The sequence below is a fragment of the Leopardus geoffroyi genome, chromosome C2, assembly GCF_018350155.1.
Source record: "Leopardus geoffroyi isolate Oge1 chromosome C2, O.geoffroyi_Oge1_pat1.0, whole genome shotgun sequence".
NCBI classification, from domain to species: domain Eukaryota; kingdom Metazoa; phylum Chordata; class Mammalia; order Carnivora; family Felidae; genus Leopardus; species Leopardus geoffroyi.
The window spans coordinates 140,811,340-140,838,849 of NC_059333.1; the positions used below are offsets into that span (position 1 = coordinate 140,811,340).

At 43.1% G+C, this 27,510-nt stretch overlaps 1 protein-coding gene across 13 annotated transcripts in view; it reads right to left on the bottom strand.

Moving 5' to 3' along the window:
* THRB (thyroid hormone receptor beta) overlaps positions 1-27,510 on the bottom strand; it is a 388,247-nt gene that overhangs the window by 83,973 nt on the left and 276,764 nt on the right. For 12 of the 13 annotated variants that reach the window (XM_045436313.1, XM_045436318.1, XM_045436316.1 and 9 more), the window contains one exon: positions 26,896-26,959. The exons of the other annotated variant lie outside the window; for it this stretch is intronic. In XM_045436313.1, the coding sequence (XP_045292269.1) occupies positions 26,896-26,917 (22 nt within the window). In that variant the 5' untranslated portion in view covers positions 26,918-26,959. The remainder of the gene's footprint in view (positions 1-26,895; positions 26,960-27,510) is intronic. 13 annotated transcript variants of the gene reach the window in all.

Here is a 27,510-nt window from a genome sequence, read left to right on the forward strand (position 1 = left end):
GCTGAGTAGGCTGGGATTTCATGGCACTCGTTATAAGAGTGTTTAGTTTGCATTAAAGGCCATCAGTATTAGGCATTGAGACCCCAACCCATACTCTGTGGTAGGGGAATGTGTATACAGTGTGCTTTGCAAACCCAGGCAGTGTGTTGAATTATCACGTATAGCTCAGGATATTAAGTATGATGTCTCTAATTTCCATTCCAATTTTTTACTCGAGCCCATTAAGTTTTAGCTTTGCCTAAATCTCATACTATGTACATATCAACTGACTTTTATTTGTGGAGTCCGGTAGAACAGGAGACTAATGTTTGGCTGAGCATTTACTAAGGGCCAAGTATGGAACTAGACATTCTTACTCATCTTCATGAGCATCCAGGGAGGTACACAGTGACACTGCTTGATTTAAGAGGAACGTTACATTCAGAGAAGCACTTCATCTGCTCTTTCATACCTTTGTGCTGTTAACAGATAATATTATCATTATTTGCCTTAGTTTGATGAGTAGCCATTAGCCTATTAATAGTTACCATTTTTTTTAATAGGAGTAATTTATTTTATTTTTTAAATTTTTTTTTGAGAGAGAGGACACGAGAGAGGAGCAGAGAGAGGGAGACAGACAGAGAATCCCATGAAGAGCAGAGAGAGGGAGAGAAAGTGGGGCTCACACGAAATGGGGCTTGAACTCACTAAGTGGAGCTTGAACTTACGAACTGTGAGATCATGACCTGAGCTGAAGTCAGGTGCTTTACCCACTGAGCCACCCAGCTGCCCTAATAGTTGTCATTTTATTCTTTCAAAGTTCTTTATCAACTATGTTTATTATTCAATTTTCTCAGTTACTCATTTTAATTTTTTTTAATGTTTTTATTTATTTTTGAGAGAGAGAGAGAGAGCAAGAGTTGAGGAGGGGCAGAGAGAGAGGGAGACACAGAATCTGAAGCAGGCTCCAGGCTCTGAGTTGTCAGCACCCAGCCCAACATGGGGCTTGAACCCACGGACCCCGAGATCATGACCTGAGCTGAAGTCAGATGCTTAACTGACTGAGCCACCCAGGCGTCCCTCAGTTACTTATTTATATTCACAACTGGTCTGCCTGCTTTCATTCTAAGCCACCTACAGCCCACTGTTCACAGAGCAGGCAGAGTGAGCTTTCAAAAATATACGTTACTACAGCCAGAAAGACTCCAAGAGATTTACCCTTGTCTATCCCACCGAGCTGCTCCCCTGTGGCGTTGGCCCCTTGCCCTTTGTCTTCTGGCCGTGTGGGCTTTTTCTAACATGTAATGCTTGCTCCCACCACAGAGTCAGCCCCTTAATCCTGGAGTGCCCTTTCCAACTCCATACATCACCTCCTCTTGACATATTGAGAACAGTTACTGGGATCACCAACCCCTGCCCCTTTTACATGAAGGTTGGATTTTCCCTTTTAAAGAACCTATCAGGGTTGCATTTCTCAAGGAAGATAATTGAAAGTAAAACCTAATGGTTTGGGGGTGCCTGGGTGGTTCAGTTTGTTAAGAATCTGACTCTTGATCTCAGCTCAGGTCATGATCTCACGGTTAGTGAGCTCGAGCCCCACATGGGACTCTGCACTGATGGCCTGGAGCTTGCTTGGGATTCTGTCTCTCCCTCTCTCTGCCCCTCCCCCACTCCTTCTCAAAACAAACAAACAAACAAACAAAACCCTAATGGTTGGATCCCCATATCGACCTGGAGGCGACTCTGTTTTAGTGAACAGAGGAGAGAGGGAAGGTGGAAATCTGAGTCCCACTCTTTTAGTGGCTGAAGGGTCCAATTTTGGAAATCACTGCCACTTTCTAAGCCTCAGTTCTTTCCATTTGTAAACTGACCATATAATGTTGCTCATAGGATTTGATCTGTTCTCAGCCTTCAAAGCCTAGATCTACTTAGGTTTTCTTGAACCATCCCATCCATCCTCCAAACTTCATTAACACTTTCCATGTATCTTTCTCTGTCCATGTGCTACTTCATAACTCATGATTTATGGGGAAATAGGTTCTACTTACATAAATGGGTTAGAAAGAAGCTTAGGGCGGAAAGCTGTGACCACGGGGCAAAAGCGCCCGAGGTTAGCGAGGGAGAGAGTGTAATGGAATCACGAGTAACTTGTTATATCACCTGCAGGAACTTACTTTCCATCTGACGCCAATGTACTATTGTATTTTGATCACAAACTCCACTTGCCTCCCCTTTGGTTCTTCAACACACAAGTTAATAATTACTATCTGATTATTTTCTCCACGTTCACGTGTGTAAGATCTTGTTTTCTTCACGTTCACCACGTGGGTAATAGCTTGTGAGCTCAATAAATATGGAGATGAGAGGGCAGTTCGGGCTCTTGTCTCCTCTGGGATGTTAGCGTTTTTTAATACTGAATTCTCTGTTTTCTTGCTGGCCAAAGCGAAAACTCCAGACTCATAGTCTGGGACAATGATTTAATCATTTCCTTTTTTAAAAGAATTTGTTGGGGCGCCTGGGTGGCTCAGTCGGTTAAGTGGCCGACTTCGGCTCAGGTCACGATCTCACGGTCCGTGAGTTCGAGCCCCGCGTCGGGCTCTGGGCTGATGGCTCAGAGCCTGGAGCCTGCTTCCGATTCTGTGTCTCCCTCTCTCTCTGCCCCTCTCCCGTTCATGCTCTGTCTCTCTCTATCTCAAAAATCGTTAAAAGAAAAAATTTTAAAAGAATTTGTTGAACACGGTGCCTAGCACGATGCCTTAATTACCATCCTAACAATCTGGTAACTTTGCAAAGAGAAAACGATTTCTTAGGCACAGACTTCTTGCCTGTTTTCTTATCTAAGTCACTGATAAGTCCCAAGGAGGACTCGAAACTATGAAAACAACTTCAATGCAGATTTTCTACTGCCAATACTGTCTTCTCCAGACTGCTGAGAAAATGAAAACTGTCTTGCTTTTCAGCGGTGGGGTGCTTGGGTGGCTCAGTCGGTTAAGCGTCTGACTTCGGCTCAGGTCATGATCTTACAGTTTGTGGGTTTGAGCCCTACATCGGGCTCTGTGCTGACAGTTCACAGCCTGGAGCCCACTTCAGATTCTGTCTGTTTCTCCCTCACTCACGTTCTGTCTCTGCCTCTTTCTCTCAAAAATGTAAAAAAAAAAAAAAAAAAAAAAAAGTTGGTTTTTAGAAGCGGGGTTTAATAGTGGTTAAGAATCTGCACTCTGCTGATTAAGGTTCAAATTCTGGCTTTGGCATTTATCAGCCGTGTGACTTTGGGCCAATTGCTCTACCTTTTGGATCTCTCTTGAATGTCTATATAATCCTTGTCTGTCTCTCCTCCGTAAGGCAAGAACTTACCATGTTTTCCCTGTATTACGTCAATGGGATCCGTACTTCCCTTCCCCCCTCTATTGGACTCTGATCAACTTCATCTCTCAGCTCCTACAGCACCAAGCACAGTGCTTTAACACGACAGGACCCGAATGAATATTACTTGGAAATAATCTAACATAATAGAGACAGGTCCAGATACTTCAGAAGCCTAACAGAGCACACAAAGACTTGATTCTATCCAGGGATCTTCTGCACTGAGCCATCACGCGCTCTGTGTGAGAGCTAGTCAGCCAGAGCTGGTTCGCATCAATGTTCTGCAACAAAAGGTAGCTTGGCCATAATCAGATGCATGTCAGCCTTTGATTCATTCTGTGCACGGAGAAGACAGAAAGGGAATCTAGACTCTGCTTGTCCCGGTCCTTAGACTGGGTGAACTTCCTGTTTTTACTTTGGAATTTGCTTAAGACAGGTGTAGCTTGTTTGCTGCCCAGACAAGTGTCTGGTGGAGAGCTTCACAAGGGACACCAGAGCACGGCTGCAGGTGTCCGTGCTATCTTATCAGGACCTCTGACCTAGGACTATCGTCTCATCATCTGGGGTGGGTGGGCCAGTTACCAGAGGGCAGGCTGCTGGCTTGTTTGCCCGTGTCCTTGGATCCATCTAGGGTGGCTTTGCTCGGCCTGGAAATCTCAACGAGTAGCCTAAGCTGTAGTGCGTGGCTCACCGCTTTTTATGAAGGGCTTTGGGGGCAGTGCTTCGTCAGCGGAATCTGTAAGACTTGTGTATTTGAGCAAGGGAGGGAGATTTCCCCGAAATGAGAGAAAAGTCAAATTGTTGATGGTTTTTTTTTTTCTGAATTTTTAATGCCTATTTTTGAAGGAGATAGAGTGTGAGTGGGGGAGGGGCAGAGAGAGAGAGACACACACACAGAATCCGAAGCAGGCTCCGAGCTTTGAGCTGTCAGCACAGAGCCCGACACAGGGCTCAAACTCCCAAACTGCAAGATCGTGACCTGAGCCGAAGTCGGACGCTCAACTGACTGAGCCACCCAGGCGCCCCCAAATTGTTGACCGTTTTTAAGGGAAATTCACCATTACTCCTTTCAAGAATTGTGAGGAAAGGGTTACATGACTGCGGAGTCTCATTAGGAAACTGGGTGAGAATCCCTCGGCATTGGTGTTACGATTACACGAGCTAACGAGCTAACCTATGTACAAGGTCTACCATTGAGCAGAAATATAATCAGTTTTTGAAGTGTTGCCTTCCTATTTCACACTGATAACTACAGAGAACAAGTCCATAATTCTCAGTGGGTGGGAAGGAACCTGGAGGCTCCATTCTCCTCCCTCCTTCTCTTAACCCACAAAAACATTATAAGTCATCCCCTTCCCCTCCTCTGGGACTGCTATTCCAGTCAGTGGTGAGTTCCTCTTCCTTTGAAAAACACTTGTTACTTGTTCTAGTAACGTGTAATCATGTGTTACTTCTGAGATCCCTCGGTGCATGTTAGCATTCCCAGTATGAGGAATGGCCCCTGACATTGTGACCAGCTATCCTTTGGTATTCTCCACAACTTATACCTGCAAAATGGAGTGGAATATTCTGGTCATTGTAGGACACGTGGGGGCATGGGTTACAGCTTGCGGGATAGTTTCCAGGCCACTGGCTTCTACAGGAATTGTGACTAAGGAGGATTAGAAACGGAGGAAACCACATTTATTATCTACGGGGTACTTTATGATAATAGTCATAAAATTCACTGAGGACTTACTATATGCCAGGCTACGAGAGTAGGCACCACAAATAAAATTATTAGCTGAGTACCTATGTGCCAGGTAGCATTTCAAGCATTTTTCCTATAGTATCTAACTTGCATTCCGATGCGGAGAGATGGGTATTGTCTGCCACGTTAACCAATGAGGAAATCAGCATGGAGGGAAGTTACCAGATTCCTGTGTTTCTATTCCGAAGGCATTATAGTAATGCAATTATGAGTTCACTTGTTTAGACTGATGAGGTCCTTGATAGTGGGGACCATGGCTTGTTTGATTTGTGCCCCAACATGTAGCACGGGGCCTGGCACATTAATGAATGCTCATTACCTTGTGTGGAATTGAACTAAACTCATCCGCTCTCTATGGCTCCCTCCTGCTCCACAGGCCAGTGGGGAATACGAAATGAGAGAATCCTTCTCCCCTTTGTGCTTTCTCACCCTCCTCCTGCTTAGCTAAGTGCTATTTCTCATTATCTTTTCTTGATCCCTAGACTGTTTCTTCAGAACTTCTCTTCCTTCACTTCCACCCTTTCCAAGTGCTAGGTGTCTATGGATATTTCAAGATCTGGAGCAGAGGTCAGAAGGGAAAGACTCTGGGGTTTAAGACCATGATGACCTTTCACTTATACTTTCTTTGAAAAATTTTTAAAGAAAGTGAAATGTTAACATTGTATTTATGCATATGTAGAATGAAAGACACAGGACCATGAAATGTGCTCAAATATCCCAACTAGGGTGTACTCAATCTGGACAATATCTGGTGCTTCACTCCTGAAACTTTATAAATGAGGATCTGCTGAGGCTGTTGCTTAGCCTTTGGTTACATGAAATGCATCCTCAGGAATATCATCTTGTAGGCAAAGTCTTGCAAAATCAGGCTCTTTGTTCAGATAGGCTGCCTTCCATTGCTATATGGTTTTGTCTTTCATTTACGGAGCACCTGCCTATTGATTTTTCTTTGTGTTGAGACTGGACTTCTCTGCCCCTGTGTGCAGGTGAATTGAAGTTTGCTATCACCGTGGGTTTCTCGTGTTTCATTGGCAGGGATTCTCAGTCCATTAAGTGAGTGAGATCTGGGAGCTGCTAAGAGAGAAACAAATCTTTTTCTTATCTGGCTGCTTCTGCTTCTCCAGTTTTCCTGTATATTTCATTAGGCCATCATTATCCAAATGAAAAACAATCATCATAGCTATAGAAACCTCACATAGTTACTCTGAAACCAGAAACTACAATGATAACCTCTTGATAATGAGTTAAAACCATTAAATTTTTTTAAAGTGTGTTTAGAACCTTTCAAATGGGGTTCACATTAATCCATTTGGAAGTTTAGCTGAAACCAGGTTAAAAACGGCACAACAAGACGAGGTGTGTTCAAAGACCACAGTGGAATCTCCACGTGACGTTTAACTGCATGGAAACATGTCAGCGGCCATCTCACAATTATTTAACCACATAGGGACAAGCCGCCCTCTGGAGCACTGGCCAGAGGCCCTAGAGACTTGGAAGGTACTTTCCAGAGGACCTAGTGGAATCCTCCCCTAGGAACGGTCATTTGATTTTTCCATAATTCATCTTGGATTTAATCAGAATCCTCAGGTCGGATGACTTAAACTTTGAGGTGTAATTACTCTAAAGGCTACAGAGATTCCATTTAGGATATTAGAAAAGCTACAGCTGTTGCAAAAACATTCCTATTAAAGAGCCACAAATGCACATAAAAGGGAACAGATGTTTACTGCCAGGATTAGATTTCCCCTGTATGAAAGTTCAGATCATAATGTTTATTCTCGTTGCCAGTCCGAACCCACATTGCTGAAAAAAACATAAGCTGGTCTGTAAGGCTGTCCCCATTTTATGTTTCCAGACTCGAAATACCCCTTCCCAGGGTAGGAAATACCCGTGAATCCTTTCTAACTTTGCAAGCTAGGGCTGGGGTATAATTTGTGGATAAAGAACAAACCAAGATTTACAACTTCTCAAATAAAAAGGTAAAATGTGTCTCTTGGGTAATCAGCAAAATAGATGCTGGGGTTAAATAAAGTAGAATAACACATAGGCTATGGATCCATCCTTCTCTGGGTTTTCATAGAATCCATCATTGTCCATATTTCTCTGTGAAAATAAGCAACTAGGATCGAGATCAATGTAGGTCTTTCCCTTATTTAGGGGGAAGCATTTCAACCTGGAGAACTTTGGTTTTCCCTTTTGTTCAGGGATAGAGGCCCTGCCGTGGTACTTGCCCCTTCCTTACTCTTGGTTATGCTAGCAGGCGAGATGTTTTAGATAGTGTGAGGACTCCTTGAAAGCAGATGCTTTGGGGATGTTTTCAGGCTCTCTGACCACTGTTAAATACTTAAGTCCGTTTCATTAAATGGGCCCCAGTGGTATGACACAACTCTGCAGGGTACGTAATGTTCCCTGGGAGGGTCTGGCTGAGCACCTGTTCTTCCTGAGTGGAAATGGAGGGGAGAATTAAATGGCTTTCTACCTGCCTGTCTTGTGGAAGATAATTTAGCACTGCAGATGGGTCAAACCGCTTGGTGCAATCTGTTCTACAATTTTTTTTTTTTTTTTTTTTTACAGTGCAGGAAAACCAAGAGAAGTGGGTGGGATTTCTAATGTCTTCCTCACACCTTTTTGGTTTTTCTTAAGCTTTTCAGTTGCTTTAAAATAGAGCTGGAGAGGGTGTGGGGCAATGAGGGTGTGCAGGCCCGCCCCTCTCCAGCCTGTGTGCCCCTAGTGAGGGCCACGTGTGCCGCCACGACCCTTCCGTCCTCAGGTGGCTTGTGAATATCTCTAAGTGTGACCGAGGATCATGCCGCATCTGCATCGCTCAGGAGCTCGTTAGAAATGTGGGATTCTGGCCCCAGAATTGATGAATCAGAATCTGCATATTAACAAGATCCTCGTGCGATTCCCAACCACACTGATGTTTGAGACGCTCTGTTTTAGGGGCACAGTCCCCATGTAAAGTACATAGAATTTGTTAAATGTGTGGTTACCCAATTTAAACTTTGGTAAGACTTAATATTTACTATGTAGAGAGAAGGTTTCCTATTCACGAATCAGAGGGGGAAGATATATTTGGTTACAGGTTAGGGAAATTAAAGGGAAGTGTGTCTAATGTCTTTATTTCCTAAATGGTTAGTTGGTAAATGTAGTACATGAGGTGGAAAAATCCAGACACCAAGATTCCCAGTTATAATTTCACCTTTGTCAGGTTTCTTTTCTTTTTCTTTTTTCTTTTTTCCCAACGTTTATTTATTTTTGGGACAGAGAGAGACAGAGCATGAACGGGGGAGGGGCAGAGAGAGAGGGAGACACAGAATCAGAAACAGGCTCCAGGCTCTGAGCCATCAGCCCAGAGCCCGACGCGGGGCTCGAACTCCCGGACCGCGAGATCGTGACCTGGCTGAAGTCGGACGCTTAACCGACTGCGCCACCCAGGCGCCCCTGTCAGGTTTCTTTTCTAGAGACGGCCAACAAAATAATAAAAGTAATAGCTAACCTATACGCCGGGCACCTCTTCTGAGAATTTTACATTTATTCTTTAACTCGAGGAGATAAAAATATCCTCATTTTTCAGGTGAGGAAACTGGGGCACAGAGAGGTTAAACAACTTGCCCAAGGTCACACAGTCGTAAAGAATAAAAGTCAGGATCCACACCCAGCCAGCAGGTCTAGCTGACTCAGCCACACTTCCACCTGCTTATGGCAAGCCAGCACCAAATGCTTTAGATGATCACCACAGGCCAAAGAACTCAATTCTGTCCACTAAAATATACACAGTTAGAAGTTTGAAATAAACTAAAGCTCAGACTTGTTCAAGGTCCCCCAAATGGGGGAAGAACTAGGATGGGTCTTCTGATTCTTCCTCCCATGATCTTTTAGTTGAAAACATGTTTTTAAGTATACAACAATGATTTATTGCTCAATCTCCATGCTGTGTTGAATTCTGACATTTTCACTCTATACCTCAACCATTAAAGAGCTGTTTTTCTAATTAAAAAAATTTTTTTCCAGTAAATCTACCAAATAAGAGACAGCTGTGCACTAAGGGATTCTGTTTCTCTTGCTGCTGCTGACTGTTCAAAGTTCGTGTTTATGATGCTGTGGGCTGTTCCTCCAAGTGGCCAAAAAACATAGAAGGCAAAACCAAGCAACCAACCAAGCAAGATGACCAAGATAAGGAAGAATTGGTTTGTTTCCTAGCTGCCCGTCTGGAAAGCTAAAAGGCCGCCAAATAACTGAGAACTGACAAAAGGACAATTTCACTTTGAGTTTATGATCTTGAGAGCTAACCCTGGGAGAAGGCCTGCTACATGCCAGGGGAAGGTACATGCTGTGTTTGATTTACTCCTTACAGTGACGCAGTGGGGGAGCTGGGGTTTATCAGCCCCGTTTCACAGATGAGGAATCTGTGGCTGAGAGAACTAAAGATGTTGCCCGCAGTTCCAGAACGCGAATGGAAGCTGTACTCATAACCTCGATGCTACATTCCACAGATAAGGCCAGTATAGGCCAGAGAAGTAGAACCTTGGCCCACAGTCACAAAGCTGTGCCTGGAATCCTGCTCAGGATGGGCCAAGCTGGCCTGATGACAGGTGAGAAATCCTATGGAATTACTGTGGACCTTCATCTCTTAGCATGAATATTCCTTCGAGAGAGGTTCATCTGCTTTAGGAAACGAAATCTCTCCTCAAGAAGGATGGAGCCAAAAGGCATATTTCTTCTGAAGTGTAGGAAGGACATTATGTTCAAATGAACAGGCTTGTCTGATTTCAGCCATGGAACAATAGTGCCGGAGAACGCTGATGCTTGGGAACTTGAAAGGCATGATTTTGGGGGGGGAAAGTCACATCTCCAGCTTTATGAAAGTCTGGCTTGTGATACTTTCTGACCAAATAATAACCAAAAGGAGAGAAAATAATGTTCTGTAGGCAAATTATCCTGTTTGTCTGGCATCTGTCTAGAGGTGACAGCTTCTTGAAGAGAACAGTTCTAACAAAATGGCAGTGTCACAGCACTCCACAACCTACACATGGGATGTTCTCTTGGGTATTCTCACTGTTACATTTAAGACACTGTGGCTGGCACATTAAGTGGCGGGTGTCACAAAATGATTCAAACTTGCTACCTCAAGCAAAATGGGCACTTTACTTCCTGCCTTAATTCTAGAAATAAGTTTGCCTGGGAAGATGAGCACAGTGGGGAAGAGGAAGAAATTGCCGAAGTGAGGAAGCCGTTCTGGAACATGCCTTGCACATGACCATTGTCTGAGGGTTATTAGGTGGATCCATATACGGACTCAAAGAGAGAGCCGGAAGTTACCGTGAGTGCTTAGAGGCTGCCCCTAGGCTGGCGGTCCTCACCTGGGCTTTTTGCTTCCCTGAGGACAGTGGTCAATGTCTGGAGACACTTTCAGCAGTCACAACTTGGGGGAGTGTGCACACTGCCAGCATCTCGTGGATATAGGCCAGGGATGCCGCTCCAGTTTTTACAATCCCAGGATAGCCTTCCGCAGCAGGAATTATCCACCTCTAACGTCGATAGTGCTGAGGCAATGAAACCCTGCCTGCAAAACTGCAAAGTGAGTGCGTGTTCTTGATAGCCTCTGATTCAGGGTGCTCTTACACTGGCCCTGCCGTTGTCTCCTCCCCACCAATCCGTTCACTGACTCCAGGAGGAGGAAAATTCTGATTGAATTAATACACGCTAAGGTGTGACTGACTGATAGCACTAGCAGGAACACCTGTGTTTTTATTTTTTTGTGGGTGTCAATTTTTGAGAGCACAGGAATGGAGCCCGGAGGGTGGGGCAGAGGGAGACACAGACTCTGAAGCAGGCTCTAGGCTCTGAGCGCTTAGCACATAGCCTGACGTGGGGCTCGAACTCATGAGGCATGAGCTCATGACCTGAGCCGAAGTCAGATGCTTAACTGACAGAACCACCCAGGCACCCTGAAACACCTGTGTTTTAAGTGGCATGAATTTAATCTAAATGTACCTCCAATCTGCGAAATTTTAGCGAGGGTGCCTTAATAACATGGACACTTATTTTTAGTGGATGGGGAAGATGGTGAAATTTATAAAGCGCCGCTCACCTTCTAAAGTCATATACACATAAGCGAACCTGTGATGCGATGCCACTGGAATATAGTCATGAATACTTTATTACAAGCAACTGTTTGCACTTAGTATTGATCACCTTTCCAGCAAGGGAAGAAACACTAGAAGAAACTTGCTGTGCCCCCAAACAAACCTTATTTACTTTCTCTTCACGGCTAATGTTGACCTGTGGGTTTTGATATGATAGAGCCCATTTTTGTTAGGTATTTGAAATGTCCCTGTTCCCATAAATCCCAGGCTGTCTTCTCTCTGGGCTGCTGTGGATCTATATTTGGAGGGCATGCTGTATAGGCTTGTGTTTAAAGCTAGTGAAGCAGACGCAACATGAGTAAAATAATTAGCAGTAGGGATGAGCTTCAGAGTCCCTTCTTATTGGAAGGCTTAGAAATGGAAGGTTTTACTTTTCTTTATGCCAGTGTATGAGTGTATCACTTTATGCCAAAGTGATCCTACCTTGGCAAACTGGGGTGACTCCATGAATTGCTTTACTCTGTTCTCCTGAACATCAGCCAGGGCCATGTATGGTAGGTTGATGTGCAGCAGTTTGCCGAGTTCCAGGCAAATTAACTGGCTCAACTGGTCTTTATCCAGTGGGCTCAGAGCAGCAAAATTCAGAGAATAGTTGGGGCTCGAAGGGACCTTAGAGCTCACACCAGCCCAAAAACCTCTGGACGGTTACAACAAAACCATGCCTGACTGCTGCCCTTCCCCCTCCAAAGTGTGCATGTGATGTGGGCAGCGCTGAGACAGTCTGGGGTGAAACTGGGTGAAGGCAGATGGCCCTCATCCAAATGAAGCAACCTCCTTGTTTCTAGGACTAGCAGGCCCTGTCTTCCATAGCTCTAACCTGGACTCAGGATTAGGGCAGCAGTTGATTATTTAGGATGACATCATACTGGCTGATGCATTCAGGTGGCTCCTTGTGTCAAGATAACTGGTTGACTTTGTCAACCAGTGCACCCCTAGGGATGGCAAACGATAGTATTCTATAGGGCGGGGGCAACTCTGGCAACGTGATGTGATGTGCACAAAGTGGGTGGGGGACAGTGGTGAGAAGCTTTGAGTGCCAAACAGACCAGACCTGTAGATGGCAAGAGTTCCTGAGAGAGAAGCGGGGGGGTGGGGGGGGTGGTGGTGGTGGTGGTGAAGAGAGTTGTGGATGAAGTATGGTAAAATTATCACCGGCCCTGGGCCAACCTGTCCCAGGCCCAGGAGCTCCATACTCTGGCCAATTCAACTCCTGTCCTTTTGGCTGGTGCATGTGGAGATCAAAGGCGTTTCTTCAATGAATCTGTGGCACACAGAAAATTCCTGTGAAGGGTTGGGGCCTGATAGGGTCAGGAAGCACAGTGTATTCTTCATCTTGGAAATATTGAATCTTAAAGCAGGTCTCTAGTAATTCAACTTGCTCTGGACTGTTAGTTTGCAAGGAGAGGGAATCTACCATGGCTATAACTGCCCCTGCCTGGAAACAGTTAGGCTCATCCCAAGCCTGGTCAATATTTCCTGGGTTCCTTTAAGACCAGGGATTGCATAAGAACCATGCACAAAAGGATCTTTAGGAAATCCTCGTCTGGAAAGTAGGGAACAAGGCAGTTGGATGTATTCTAGAGGCAGGCCAGCAGCAAAAGGATGCTAGAATATTTAGGAATAGATTTTCAGTCGTGTCTTGTTCCTTGAAAACTGTCCATTCATTTAAAATATCCCTTCAGGATGTTTCTGGATCGCTGCTGGAAAGGACTGGGGGACCCATTTCTGACTCCCACCTATGATTCTTTACTTCTTGGACTGTGGAAAGGGCTGTTCAAGAGAGCTGGATGGCATTTGGTTATGGGATGTATCAGATCCATCCTCTAATGTGTTTGAAGCAAGATAACAGGACCGTTGCATCCCCCCTAAGCCTTCCTGGCAGGAGTGGTGTATTTGGCTTGGAGATAGTGACTGGTAGTAGAGAGTGGAGATGGCTACTGGTGGTGGTGACGGTATCTGTCATTTATTACTTGAGGCTCACGATGTTTCAGTCCTGCTAAGCATGTGACAGGATTTATTTTTGACCCTTAACACTAATATTGAGCTAAATAATGATCCTCTCCATTTCACAGATGAAGAAACTGAGTATTGAGAAAGGGAAAACCACTTGCCCTAGGTCACATCGGAAGAGGCAAAGGCACACTGGATCCTAGGTGGATTTGCCCACAGGCCTGTGCGCTTGACCCCTCTGTTGCATTTTAATGGGTCAGCCATACGCATATGGTTTGGGGCAAGATGGTGTATACTTTCCTGGGTTGGAGACCTATTGTCCTCATTATTTGCCTGCTCCCCCCATCCTATTCTGCACTTAAAGAGATAAAAGCAAATAGAAGCAAAACAAGAACTGAGAGACCAGGAGTCCAGGAGGGCCAGAGGGGGAGGCTTCCCCCCAGGTTGGGTGTCTGGAGAGAGCCTCAGCAAGAAGATGAAGCCCTTGGCCATGACTGTGCAGATACTGTCCTCTTCCTTCTCTTGGGGGGCCTTGCACACTCTTCCTGACCTGTCAGCCAGCGGGAGGGGCCGCTATAGCCTTACCACTATGTGCCCTCAGGGACCTGGTCACCTCCCCAGAAGACCCTCCTTCTCTGGCTTGTAAAAGATGCTTTGCAACATAAAGGCCACCAGCCTTTGAAGAGGGCTCTCTGAGGAAACCTGTTGAAACTGAACAAATATTTGTAGCCCAAATCGTATTTTAAGCCCTTGCTTTGTAACATGCTTCCTAGAATTCTCACCCTGTCAGTTCACTTCCAAAGTGTCAGTTGAAACACTTTCCACTTGACCTCTCCATCTCTCAGATACATTTTTATTCATTAATGTATTCTATCTAGAATTTTGAGGGACAAACCTGTCTTCATAGCTTAGATGCACAGGGCCAAAAACCAATCATAACAAATTTGCAGAGTGTGCCGAGGAGGGTCCGAAGCCAGATCACTTCACGTTCATAGAGTGCCTGCTGGTGACAATGACTGTGCACATACTATTTATTGATCTAGACTCCGTGCTCTCCCCTTAATCGCTGCTGTTTCCTTAGAGTATACCCACAAGACTTGTCACACAGGGGGCTCTCAATAGATGTTTGCTGACCGATTTAACTAGGTTATTGCTCCAACTCCAGGATCCTTTCTGCCGTCTTTTTAAGCAACTTGCTCAAATTCACCAGGTCAATAACTGGAAAACTGGGGATTTGAACCCAAGGACACATGACTCCAAAGTCTATGTTCTTTTCACTATATCATCATGCAAACTCCAAAAGCATCTAGAAGGGGTGGTCAAAATAGATCATCCTAGCCCTGTCTGGAGATGCTGATATTACCTGGGAAAGGTTTAGAGGACTGTACCAGACATCTTTAAACAAAAAGATGACTTCAGCGGTGCCTGGGTGGCTCAGTCAGTTAAGGGTCCGACTTCAGCTCCGGTCATGATCCCACGGTTCATGGGTTCAAGCCTTGGGTTGGGCTCTCTGCTGACAGCTTAGAGCCTGGAGCTGCTTCAGGTTCTGTGTCTCTCCCCCCCCCCCCCCCCCCCCCCGCCTCTCCCCTGCTTGTGCTCTCTTTCTCTCTCTCTCTCTCTCTCTCAAAAATAAACATTAACAAAAATGACTTCAATATAAATATCCGGTCTTACCTGACCTCACCTACTTCCATAATATTTTCATGCATTTGTATAGCCCTTTGTGGCACAGACTCCTCATCGAAATCTGTGTGCTCTCTACTTCCTGGGCACATGCTAGGCTGCGTTCCTCAGCCTCCCTTCTAGTCACACGTGGCCATGTGACGGAGTTCAAGCCAGTGGAGTGAATAAGAACATTGGGCACCACTTCCAGGCCTGGCCCGGCCCATAAAGCAAGTCCAGATATCCTTTCATGTTCTTTTCTCCCTCTCCTGTTGAGTAGAGAAAATTATGAAGTCCTAGAAGTGAATGGGCATGTAAGAAGGAAGGAGCCTGGGCCCTCAAATGACCGTGGGGAATGTTATCCATCCACCAACAATGTGTGGCGCTGGATTTAACGTGAATCAGATATAAAATTTTGGTGTATGAAGTCACTGAGATTTTGGGGTTCTCCTTGTGGTAGTAGAGAACATCATTTTACACTTCATAGGATTCCAAATCGTTTTTTTAATCTTCTCCTAACACTTTTACAAATGCAATCAAAGGAAGCTCAAAGGAAGAGAGGTGTGAAGAATCATTTACGAGAAGATCTGAGACACCTGCACGGTACATTGCTGCATGGCTGTAAGCACATTACTTTGAGTTCATGGGCTTTGTTTCCCCGCCTGTAATTTCAGGAGGTTGGAACAGATGGTCTGTAAGATTCCTTCTAGTTCTAAACCTCTGTAAGTCTTCTGAGTTGTTAAAAAATCGGTATTGATGTGTTCAGAAACTGATCTCTTGACTGTGATTTTCTCCAAGGTAAGAACTATTTCTTCTGTTTCTATGTCTAGAGCCTAATATCTTAGATGCTGTAATGTTAAATTTAATTAGAATTTTCTATTGAAAAAACTCAGACTTTGCTAATGTTCCGATTTATGGCAATGATTTCTTGATCTAATTTGGAGCACAGTATCAAATGATTGAAATTCTCATGAATATTTTCATTATGCATTACTGAGTATGGTAGGCTATTTCATATTCATTTACATAGACTTAATCTTTGAAGAATGATTTTATAATAATACTGAAAGACTTTTTTGATTAAAGTTAGTGCCAGCAGTAATTGGTATTCTGATGGCTTCATTTATAGTTCTATTTAGCTAAATAATATAGGAGTATAATTCCTACTTAGAGTTGAGAAAATTGGAGTGCAGAATATTCACTTAACTTGAGGTCCACAAAAGTAGTATTGGGAAAGTATGAACAATTTCTAAAGTTCAGAAAGGTCCAAGGGAGATGATACAATATGAAACAGCCTATGCTACTGTCATGAAAAATCTTATGCCTTCTGGTTTTTCACAATTTTTTTTTGTATCTGTGTAGTGTGGGATCATTATTCATTTTATTCTCATCAACAATATTCTATTACATACATTTTGATTATTAAAAACACGCAATGAATTCTATTTAATAAATGCTGTTTGGCAGGTAAAATATTTGGAAGCATAGGGTTCAAGGGAGATATGTGTGGGGAAGTCACAAGAGGGTCTTGGCAGAAAAGCGGGAACCACAATTTGACACTATAAATGTGGAAAGAAATATAATGGTGGGAAACCCATCTTTGTTTGCTCTTTCTTTGTATTGGCAGCTGCAAGGGTATGTGTCTCCCCCTCTTGTTTTCTGCTGTCACTTCCTCCTCATGTGCTTATGTTCTACATCCTGGGGAACGCGAAGCATGCAGGAAGATACTGTATTAGTATGGCCCCTTGGTCTTGGGTGGCATAGGAACCTATGCCTATTAAGACAATGAAGTAATAATACCAGCAAGTGTTTTAAGATGCCTATTTTATCAAGGATTATAGAAAGGAAGAACTTGTTTAAAAACTATGTACTTCCTTTTGTGTGAATTGTTTGCTTCAAATGTTTAGATTATTGCTTCATTAAAAATGTCTTTCCATTAAATAAGGAATGACAGAGGCATCTCTTGTCTCTCCTGTTTTAAAAAAAGAAAGGCCTGTTGTATAGAGAAGTCTTTCAGGCAATCCTAAATAGGATGCTGAATTTGAATGAGACACTAAAGAGAAATCATGAATTATGGGAGTGAGCTAAACAAAGTGATAACACGTAAGCTTACCTGAAAAACAAACAAAAAAACTGAAAACATTTGTTTACATCTGTTTTTCCCCCCCATTGTAGTTCAGTTAATTATATGGGCCATTTTTCACAATTAACATTAGTGATGCCTATTATGTACCTGGTTCTCCCTCAGAATGTCTATGTTGTGTCCCAATGTGCCACACCCTGTGTTAAATGATTTCTATAAATCTAATACCCTCACCACAATCTTTTGAGAAAAGTTCAGTATTCTCAGCATGGGGATTTTTTTAAGCTCTCCCAGTGAGCAGTCCAGACTAAGCACCATAACCCATAGATACTGCTCACCAGAAAGCTACATTCTTCTGAGGGCCCACATGGAAGTCCTTTAATTTTCTTTAAACAACCACCACCACCACCCTCCCAGGAAGAAACTCCTTTCTTAACCGAATGCACCTTACAACTTTTAAATGACCCACTAAAGAAGAATGTCCAGTAAAGTTCCATTTTTCTTTTTTTATGAAAAATGCTGCCCTAGGAGTGCACTCCTGAAGGACATTGTGATCATTTAAACTGGAGAGGTTGCTACCCTAATGGGCTTTTTAGATAAATGCCAATGATGGCACCCACCAGCCAAATGCATGGTTGCAGGGACGTGGGTCTGTTGTTCATGGGCGACAGTAATGGAGCACACCCAGGTAGTCATTGGGAGTAAAGCATCTTTAACTACATTTCTGTTTGTCATCGCGGCCAGGTTAGGCCTAGATTCACTGGTGACATCTGCGTGTGTGTGTGTATGCATTCATTTATTAAAAATGTTTGTTTTTGAGAGAGAGAGAATCTGAAGCAGGCTCCAGGCTCTGAGCTGTCAGCGCTGAGCCCAACATGGGGCCGACCCCATGAGCCATGAGATCATGACCTGAGGTGAAGTCAGACACTCAACCGACTGTGCCACCCGAGTGCCCCTTAACCGGTGATATTTTAGATGTCTTTTGTAGGTACTCAGATGAAGTGTTAGAATGAATGTTGGAAATGTTTTGGGAAATGTTTATTTTCTAATACGGAAGACAAAAACCCTCTAGATCAGTGGTTCTTAAACTTGTGTGTATCAGAATCATCTGGAGAGCTCATAGAGAATCCAGAAGCTCAGGTACATGCTGTTAGGTTGGATGGTAGTATAGAGCTTGTTTGGCCTTTTTTTTTTTTTTTTTCTTTTTTAAGCCAAAATTTCCAGTGATGTGGATACCTCACCACCAAGTTGAGAGACAACTGCTCTTTTCTCAACACTAGATGCACATCAGAATCACTTGAGTTAAAGCAAACAAAAAACCCCCCAAAACCAAGAAAAACCCCAAAAACGAAAAACAAAAAAACAAAACAAAACCACTTGCCCAAGTAGAGTGGTTAAAAAAAAAAAAAAAAAAAAAAAGAGGCTCCACCCTAGACCAAGCCAATTGGAATCTTCCAGAGTGGGTCACAGACACTGATATTTTTAAATAGTTCCTTAGTTTGACTGTATTGGGCAGCCTGGGCTGAGAATCTGTGTCCACCTTATGGCTTTCAGAATGGGTTGTACTATGGAATCACCTAGACAGTTTTACAAGAATACTGAGTCTTGTGTCTACCTAGAGATTCTGATTTAACTGGTCTGGGGTGACATGGGCATAATCAGGATTTTAAAAGCTCCCAGGATAGAGGCACCTGGGTGGCTCAGTCGGTTAAGTGGCTGACTTTGGCTCAGGTCATGATCTCACAGTTTGTGGGTTTAAGCCCTGCATTGGGCTCTGTGCTGACAGCTCAGAGTCTGGAGTCTGCATTGGATTCTGTGTCTCCCTCTCTCTCTACCCTGCCCTGCTCACGTGCTCTCTCAAAAAAATAAACATTAAAAAAAGGATAAAGGCTTCTGGGTGGCTCAGTTGGCTGAGCATCTGACTCTTGACTTCAGCTTAAGTCATGATCCCCAGGGTCATGGGATTGATCCCTGTGCTCGGTGTGGAGCTTAAGATTCTCTCTCCCTCTCCCCCCCCCTCTCCCTCCCCCTCCCCAACTTCTGTGCCTGTGCACATGTGCATGTGCACGTGTGCTCTCTAAACAAAACAAAAATTAAAAACCTCACAAGATGATTCTAATGTACTGGCAAGTTTGAGCAGGTGAAGGCTAGGTCATCTATCAAAGAGGGGGTTCTGCTTTAATCAGTTGAGGAAAGACTGCTCACCTTACCTCCCTTGGCGGTGAGATGAGGAAGACTAACAAAAAAAAAATGAGACCTATCACTACTTAAAGTCACTTAGCCCACAAACCATGAGATCACGACCTGAGCTGAAATCCAGAGTCAGACCCTTAACCAACTGAGCCCTTCAGGCATCCCCAAAAGAAAACTCTTGACTCACTGCAAACAAAATAACATCACATATTCATCAGGGACTCAATTTTTGTTGGGAAAAGTTATTTTCAATTCTTTTGAAGGGTCTTGCACCTACCAATGTGCCACTGCGCCGGACCTTCAGTGGCATTTGGGGGAATAGAGAGGAGGATAGTCCCAACACAGCAGAACCCTGCTAGCTTACGTTTGTTATTTGTTATTCTGTTGTTTGTTAGCAGGAGCCAAGTAAAGATGTGTGGGGTGATTCTTGGTTACGGTAACCTTGAAGGAGGTAGAGATGAGTTTATCAGACTGATGACGGCTTGATTGGGGTGGTTGAAGAAACGATGATGATGATGGTGATGCTGAGAATGGGCGTGGAGTGGGGAGCAGGGACAGTGGGGCTGGGGGTTAGGGCAGACCTCTAGAAGAAGCCAAACAGTGTAAAGGAATTCTTCCTGAAAGAATACAGGGGTTAGTGATAAAGAAACTTTTTTCTTTGTCTTGTACTTCCATCTGTCATTCTCTGTAAAGCCCTGTCCCTTTGACATTTCAACTTCTTGATCACTTGGCTGCAGCTCAAACTTGGAAGGTGAAGTTGTTCTAGAATTTTGGGGCAAATTTTTCACTAATCTGGCTGGATTTGGTGAGATTTCATTAATCTCTTTCAGAAAGTTCCACACTTTTCAGTAGGAAATCTATCTTCCAGGAGAAGTTCAGGATGTTAAAGAGGTGAGAGATGGGAGGACAGAGGCCATCAGATTACAACAGGGCCAGGTTTTCTTTAGCTAGGATATGTGGCAAGGTCCGGCCCCCTTTACCCATTTGTATTGTGCAAAAGGTCACTGTTCATTCTGTTTACTGAGAAAAAAGTATTTGCTTTTGTGTCAAAGGGTGATGTGTTATTTGCACAGGAATTTGCGCTCCCTTTTTGTGGTTTTCTTGACTTCTCCCTTGTTCTGGTGGAAACTGGAGAAAATCTTGAACTGAGGTTCTGGGTTCCTTTCTTCCCCAGACAGGACACTATGGAGTGACTCGCTTCTACCAATTTGTGTGTGATGGGGGTTGGGGGGGGTATAAAATTATAAGCATTTACGGCTTTCCCCTCTCCTGCCTTCTAAGGTGAGTTCCTTAGAAAGGAAGATCTATTTATTCTGCTGAGTGGGGCCTTAAAAGGGGATGTAAGTGGGAGAGGGGAGAGAAGGGACCCGCAACCTTTAGAGGAAAAGAGCAGATGGAGTTATGGGCTGGGAGGAGGGAGGAGAAGAGGGAAGAGAAGCCTGGCTGACCTGGGGGAGGGAAAGCAGTGTGTTTAGAGCCACCACACCAGGATTTTTGGCCTTAGCGGGGAGAGCGAGAAGAGGACAAGACATTTCAGCAGTTACCATTAGTAGTGATCGGTGGGAGAGCTGTCTGTGGAGGAGTCGAAAGATTTTCTGTGTGATGTGGGTACAGCAGCCTCCCTTCTGCCCTCAAGGCATTTCAGAGAAGACTGATGTTTCCTTTCTAGCCTTTCAGTGAGATTTTTGTTTCTTGTAGAAGTGACACCAAGCCGAGGAGGGAGCAAAACGGCCCCCATTGTTTCATGTGGTTAAATGCCCAAGAAATAAAACCAAAGGTCCTTTTTGTAATTGGCTCCACCGACGGGAGAGCTAGCTATTTGGGCAAGTTGGTATTTTTCCTTCTCCAGAACTATTTGTGGCAACGTTTGTCATGTGCATAGCTGGCTCCATGAAATCCCAGGCCATGTTTTATTTTTGGCCACCACCAGGGAAACAGGAACTTGGAAGAATGTGAAAGAAGCCTCTAGATCTCTTTCGGAAGAATTATGCCAGGAGTGCATAAATCAATATAACCTCTCCCAGCTCCTGTAGCAACATGGGGAAGGATGCAGAGCATCGTGTCTGGCTTCTACGGTTGTGTCCTTTGCAGGGGTAACCAGTACAAAGACTTGGGGTTTGGCAGGCCTGGCTTGGGGAAGAAGGGACAGAAGGGCCTCCAGCACTGGCAGGCTCTCCCTCCCTGCCATCAAAGGCTCTGGTACTTTGGGTGGATGGTTGGTGCATAAAGGATAAATAAGAGAGGGTGTTTGTTGAGAAAACTCTCAACTGTGACCAGTCATCCTTGTCTCCTTAACGAGAACTACATGTTGAAATAGTAATGCTAACTCATTGCAAAGAACTCCTTGAGCTGTGTGTCCCTCAGTCCTCACCAGAAGACATTTCTAAGCTTGACAAAATCAAGCTTAGACGAGCAAAGGCATAAATCACAAAATGACACCTCATTAGAGCTCACTGTGTAGAACCTAAAAACTTGTAAACGTGATGGCATGGTATTTGTTGACATATGCAACTTATTTGTAAATGGTTCAAGATAAAAATTACATAGGGACATAGCAACAGGGACAGACATAGAGAGTGGGGAAAAGAATTAAGCAAATGTGATAAAGTGTTGACATTTGAGGACTCTGAATCGAGGGTAGCTAGGGCTTCTTGGAACCAATCTTGCAGACTTTTCTGTTAGTATGGAATTATTTCAAAAGAAGAAAAAGAGAAATTTAAAACGGTCAAATATTGCCAAAATGAAAAGAGACATATACTAAAATTGGAAAATAAGATAAAAACAGAGAGGAAGGCAACCCGTAAGAGACTCTTAAATACAGAGACCAAACTGTGAGGGTTGCTGGAGGGGAGGGGATGGGGGGGGATGGGTTAGATGGGTGATGGGCATTAAGGACGGCAATTATTGGGATGGGCACTGGATGTTCTATGTAAGCGATGAATCACTAAATTCTCTTGAAACCAATGCCACACCGTATATTAACCAACGTGAGTTTAAATCAGTTTTCAAAAAGAATAAAACAAAATTGGAAAATGATTATAACATCAATCATTGACAATGAATTATTTTCTTAATGTGTGAATCATAAGAAAAAGATAAATGACACAACAGGAAAGTTAAATGAGCAGGTAAGTTACAAAAGTCTTTTAAGTGGTCAGTGTGTGTAGCCAAATTATCAGTAAGAAAAATATAAAGTTTTAAAAAGCTGTGATAAAATTTTGTCTAATACTCAAAAATTAATTACCGAAAAGCTCCAAACTTGGAGGATGTATGATTAAATGGGTGCTGTACTGCTGATCGGTATCTCAATCCGTCTAATAATCTGGTGACAATTTGGCAACAGAAAAGGTTTTTAAAGATATTCAGTCCCTTTAACTTAGCATTTCCTTTTTGTTTCCTTGAGATTAAACTCTACTATTAGAGCTGTGAAGGCATATACAGCGCAGTTGATTCTAACATTACTTAAGTCACATTATATTAAAAGTCTAGGGGCATTTGGGTAACTTGGTCATTAAGCATCTGACTCTGGATTTCGGCTCAGGTCATGTCACACAGTTCCTGACATTGAGCCTGGTGTGAGGCTCTGCACTGATGGTGTGGAGCATGCTTGGAATTCTCGTTCTCCTTCTCTCTGCTCCTCCCCTGCTTGTGCACGTGCTGTTTCTCTCAAAATAGACCTTTTTGTTTTTTAGAAGTATAACATCAAGGGCCGTATCAGTGAATGATTACTAAGAAACCATGACCCAAATCCTATTTCAGAAGAGTATTGACAGCGGGATATGTTAACAGTAACACTGTTAACATTATCTTTGGATAGTGTCCTAATTTTGCTGTCCACAACCTCCTGATTCCGTGATGATGGTCTACTTAGGCTGTGGGACATAAACACAATGGTGATTCTCTTTCTAAAGGAATGAAACAGTTATAAGGATCATTTGAAAAGCCTAAGGAACACGTGGAGAGCCACCCCTGGAAAATGCCATGGGCTCACAATAAATTACTGAGTTTTGCCAGCTGAAATGTTTGGTTTGACTCTGAAAAACCTGTTCATTAGGATAGTCTTAAAACACAGAAAACACTGCTCCGGGGATCCCTTTTTCTTCCAACCATCAATGTACCCATGCTCCACTTCATGAAAATGTGATTTATAAATGTTTATTCATTTATATTCATTTATAAATGAAGTATAACCTGATTGTAAATGTAGAAGGAGAATTAGAGATGAACTAGTCTCCTTTTCTCATTTAATAAGGAATTAAAGATCTAGGGACATGAGGTGACATGCTTGTTACTATCCTTAATATATAATAAACTTCTATAAACCTCAAGAAAAACATAAAATCCACAATGAGCAAGTGGACCATAAATATGAAGTGAGTTACGGATGAAGAAATACAAGTGGCCAAGAAGCATGTAAAAAAAAGGTCAACCTGAGCAGTAATGAGAAATGTAAATTAAGCAAAATGAAGAATTATATAGGTTTTTTTTTTTTTTAAACAAATGACCCCATCCCCAAGCATGCAAACAATCTGAAGATCATACAGTGGAACATTGGAGCAACAACTGAGAGCTGTCCTATCCTTGCTAACATCCCTCCCCTCGTGCCTGGGATACACTCGAGAGTAATAGTTTGAGAAAGAAAAAGAAAAGGGCAGACATCACAAGGATGTTTCTTTTTGACAAGGCCAAAAGCCTCTAACTTTGGTATTTGAACTTTTAGGTATTCATTCACATTTTGGAACAAACTTTGCTGTGAATCGTGGTTTTATGCAAAATAGAGCTCATTATAATGCCATAAATGTTAGCGGAATCCCCCTCAGATTATTTAGGAAGCAGTGCTTAATGCCAGATTAACAAAATACCATATTAAGGCACTTTCTGACTATCTCCATTAAGAGTCAGTATCTTTCAATGAGTGATTTCATATAGTCCTAATTTCAAATTAGGTAAAGCAACCAGAAAATTTTGGCAAGACTGGTCTCCACTGTAGCTGATATTAAATAACCCTAGAAAATAAACAAATTTCCATGCAAGCTAATGCAAAAATAAATTTACTAAGCATTCTGGCTGAAAGAGATTGCATACCATCAACATGACTCTTATCTGAAAATGTTGGTCTTCTTGCTTTTAGGAAAATAAATTCAATGTTCTTATTCCTTTTCATTTAAAGAATGGTTTTATTTTCAAAGAGATTAATTGATTTCCTGTACTGCATAACAGTAATATTGCCTATTATGTTTTTCAAAGAAGAAAATAATGTATATTTGCCCTTTAAATTATGCTCCTAAAGCAAGCACTTAACTCCGATGACTTACACACAACTTTACTATGGTCTCCCACAATAAAACTCTTTAGATTTTTTAAAATAAACACATAGCCTGAGACCATAGCAAAAAAGCGAGGGGAAAGGATACTTTTATTTCGTCCACAAACAAGGGAGTCTAAAGCGATAATTCTCTCAGCTGAGTCCATTAACATGCAGTAAACGTGTGTATGGAGTAGATTTCTTTTGCAAATAGTACTGTTAGTTTCTACACTATGAAACAAATGCCAGGAAGCAAAAACTCCCTCCTCCACTGGGAGGCACCTGGGGTTCCAGCTCAGTCTGCAAGAAAAGCATCTTGACTTCAAGATCAGCTGAAAAGCTGGCTCAATCTAGAATTGTCCTGGAGTGAGCCTAGATTCATCACTCTGTCCTGGAGATGACCTGAGTTGATCTTGGGGGTTCTGCTCAACAATAAGATGGTCTGGACTCTATTGGAATCTAGACCAAGAGTTCACAAACTACAGTCCTTGGGCCAAAGCTGGCCTGCTGCCTGTTTAGTAAATAAAGTTGTGTTGAAACATATTCTGCCTGTTTATGTATACTCCATGGCTTTTCGCGCTACAATGGCAGAACTGAGTAGTCTGCAATGCCAGAGATGTTTACCATCTGGCTCTTTAAAAAAAAAAAAATGCTAGCCCTGCGCTATAGAAACCTGGGATGGATGGCCACTTCTGGACTCTATCTGGAACCAACCTCATAGCAATGGACATCCACTAAATTACCCACTTTTCTACCAAGTTTTGCCATTTTCATGTCTCAAAAGGTTACATGAGACTATCTTTGAGACTATCTTTGGAGTATTTTTCTAGTGGGCAAGTTATCATGGAGTATAGAGCCACTCTTGTGTCACACTTGATCTTGCACTATCCTGTATCAGAGGGGGACACTTTCCCTAGGCTTTGCAGTGTGGCTACCTGTTGCTTGATATCTACGTGTTCACACATGCCTGTGCCTGCAAAGATTTATACTTCATTCCTTCCAGTTGAAATTCCCACACATAGGTAAACACAAAGGAGATCGCTAAGGTTGATGTGTGCCAATTTTCCACCGAATGACCGAGTTTATGACACAGAACAGGTGCAATTTAAGTGGGAAAGAATTTTGCCTGGTTGGAAGTGGAATAAAAATGGAGTGGATATGTTCTGATGACTGTTAGTGAGCAAAAAAAAAAAAAAAAAAAAAAAAAATAGGAAAAGGTGAGATGTGGTTCTGAGGCCCTCACTTCTTACTGGTGTGAATCGTTCTGGTCTGTTCAGGCACTCCATCTTTTTGCTGCCCCAGGAGCTCCAGGGTAGGTGGGTATAAAGGGAGGGCAGTGATGCTGAGGGAGGCAGTGTTATGGTAATTAGGATGTCCCCAAACTTACAGAAGGCTGACTGGCAACTTTAAGTCACTTCAGTTTCTCAGGTGTACTGGGGAATGGCTTCTTGGAGTACTTGTCCTGTATGTTTAGTTTGTCACTAGGTGAGGTGACATGAATGGACTCTCAAAGGTCAAGCTGTACCCATGACTCCCAGAGGTCTAGGAGTATCTGCCCTGCTGTCGTGGTAACCACAAGAACACGTGTGGGCTTGGTGCTAGGCTGGAAGGTAGACAGCAGAGATTATAAACTGGTAGCCCACGGGGTTGATTCCAGTCAGCAGACATATTTTGACTGGCCCGTGAGTCCTTGGTATTCTATTAAGTTAATTGTTAATCTTTATGAGTGGCAATACTTCATTTAAAATCTGGATTTCCAACTTCTTTTGAAAAGTTGAAGCCTTTGGGCATTCTGGGCTTCTTCCCTACTGCATGTCAGTGATCACCTAGAGTGGAAGAATGGCTTCTCTTCAGAGAACCTGAGTACTCCAGTTTTGTTTGTTGTTTTCTCTTATACCCAACCTGTTCCCACATTGGTGTCCTCTGCCTGGCCCCTGGGGCCTTTGAGTTTGCAACCCCTGCTCTGTGTGTTGCACAAAGAATTCACACTGTTGCAACCTTATGCTCCTTGGGGGTCATTCTGTCTCCTTTGTCCCTTGCTAAGAGTTTCTACCTCATTCACCTGATGTGATCCAATCATATTCCATCCCGACTGTACTGCTAACTGGAATAAACAGCCCATTTTGGGGAAATACGTAGAGCCATTTCTTATATTGACCTGAATGAATATAAAGAGTCAATGTGTCTCATGTGCAAGGGTTATCTTAGGATGGCTAAAACCAAGCCTTTCACTGTGAATTATCATTTCTTCATGATAGGTTTCTGCATCTCATAGTTTCTGAAGAAGAGCAAAACTCACTGGTAGGGATGTATTCCTAGGATGTATCTGCATTTAGTCTTAGTTGATGGTTTGGAAAATAATGTTGTGAAGACTCTTAGGTTGGTCTTCTAGAAACCCTGGATTTCTCTTCAGGTGGAACAAAAATGGAGACATGCAAAGAGAATTTTAAAAAAGAGATACCTGTCATACTGTTGGGAGTCATAGGTTAGTAATCATTCTGGACCTTTTTTTTCACTGACACCTCCTACAAAGAAAAAGACAAGAAAGAATACCCCAGGTTATAACCTGTATCTTCCATAAGGTTTTTGTTTCAAACAATATCATGTGCATTAATTAGCTTGAGGCAATTTGTTTCTCTCGACTCACACCTAGGGAACTTGAAGCAACCGTGGACTCTGTGACATGTGTCAATTTACAAGATGTTTCATTCTTAATCTCAGGGTTCCTTCCATAAATATGTATTTAACATATTTTATTCAAGATCACGTCTATTTTTCCATCTCAAGTTTCAAGAACACCACCAGCACACTGACTTGCTGCTTTTCCCAAGAGTGGCGAAGATGTACTAGCATCTTTAGTCTAGGTCTTTGCTTCTCAAAGTGAGAAGCATTAATCTCACACTTGTGCAGTGGCCTCCAATCCCTGCTTCCAGTTCTCCCTGAGACCAAGCTGTGTCCCTCCTGCCCCTTCAAGGGTTTGGTTCCTCAGTCCTTCCTGAGCAAAACCATCCCTGTGTTTACATAAGCTGGTTCAAGTCCGGTTTCTGTCACTTGCAACCAAGAGTCTGGACTGATA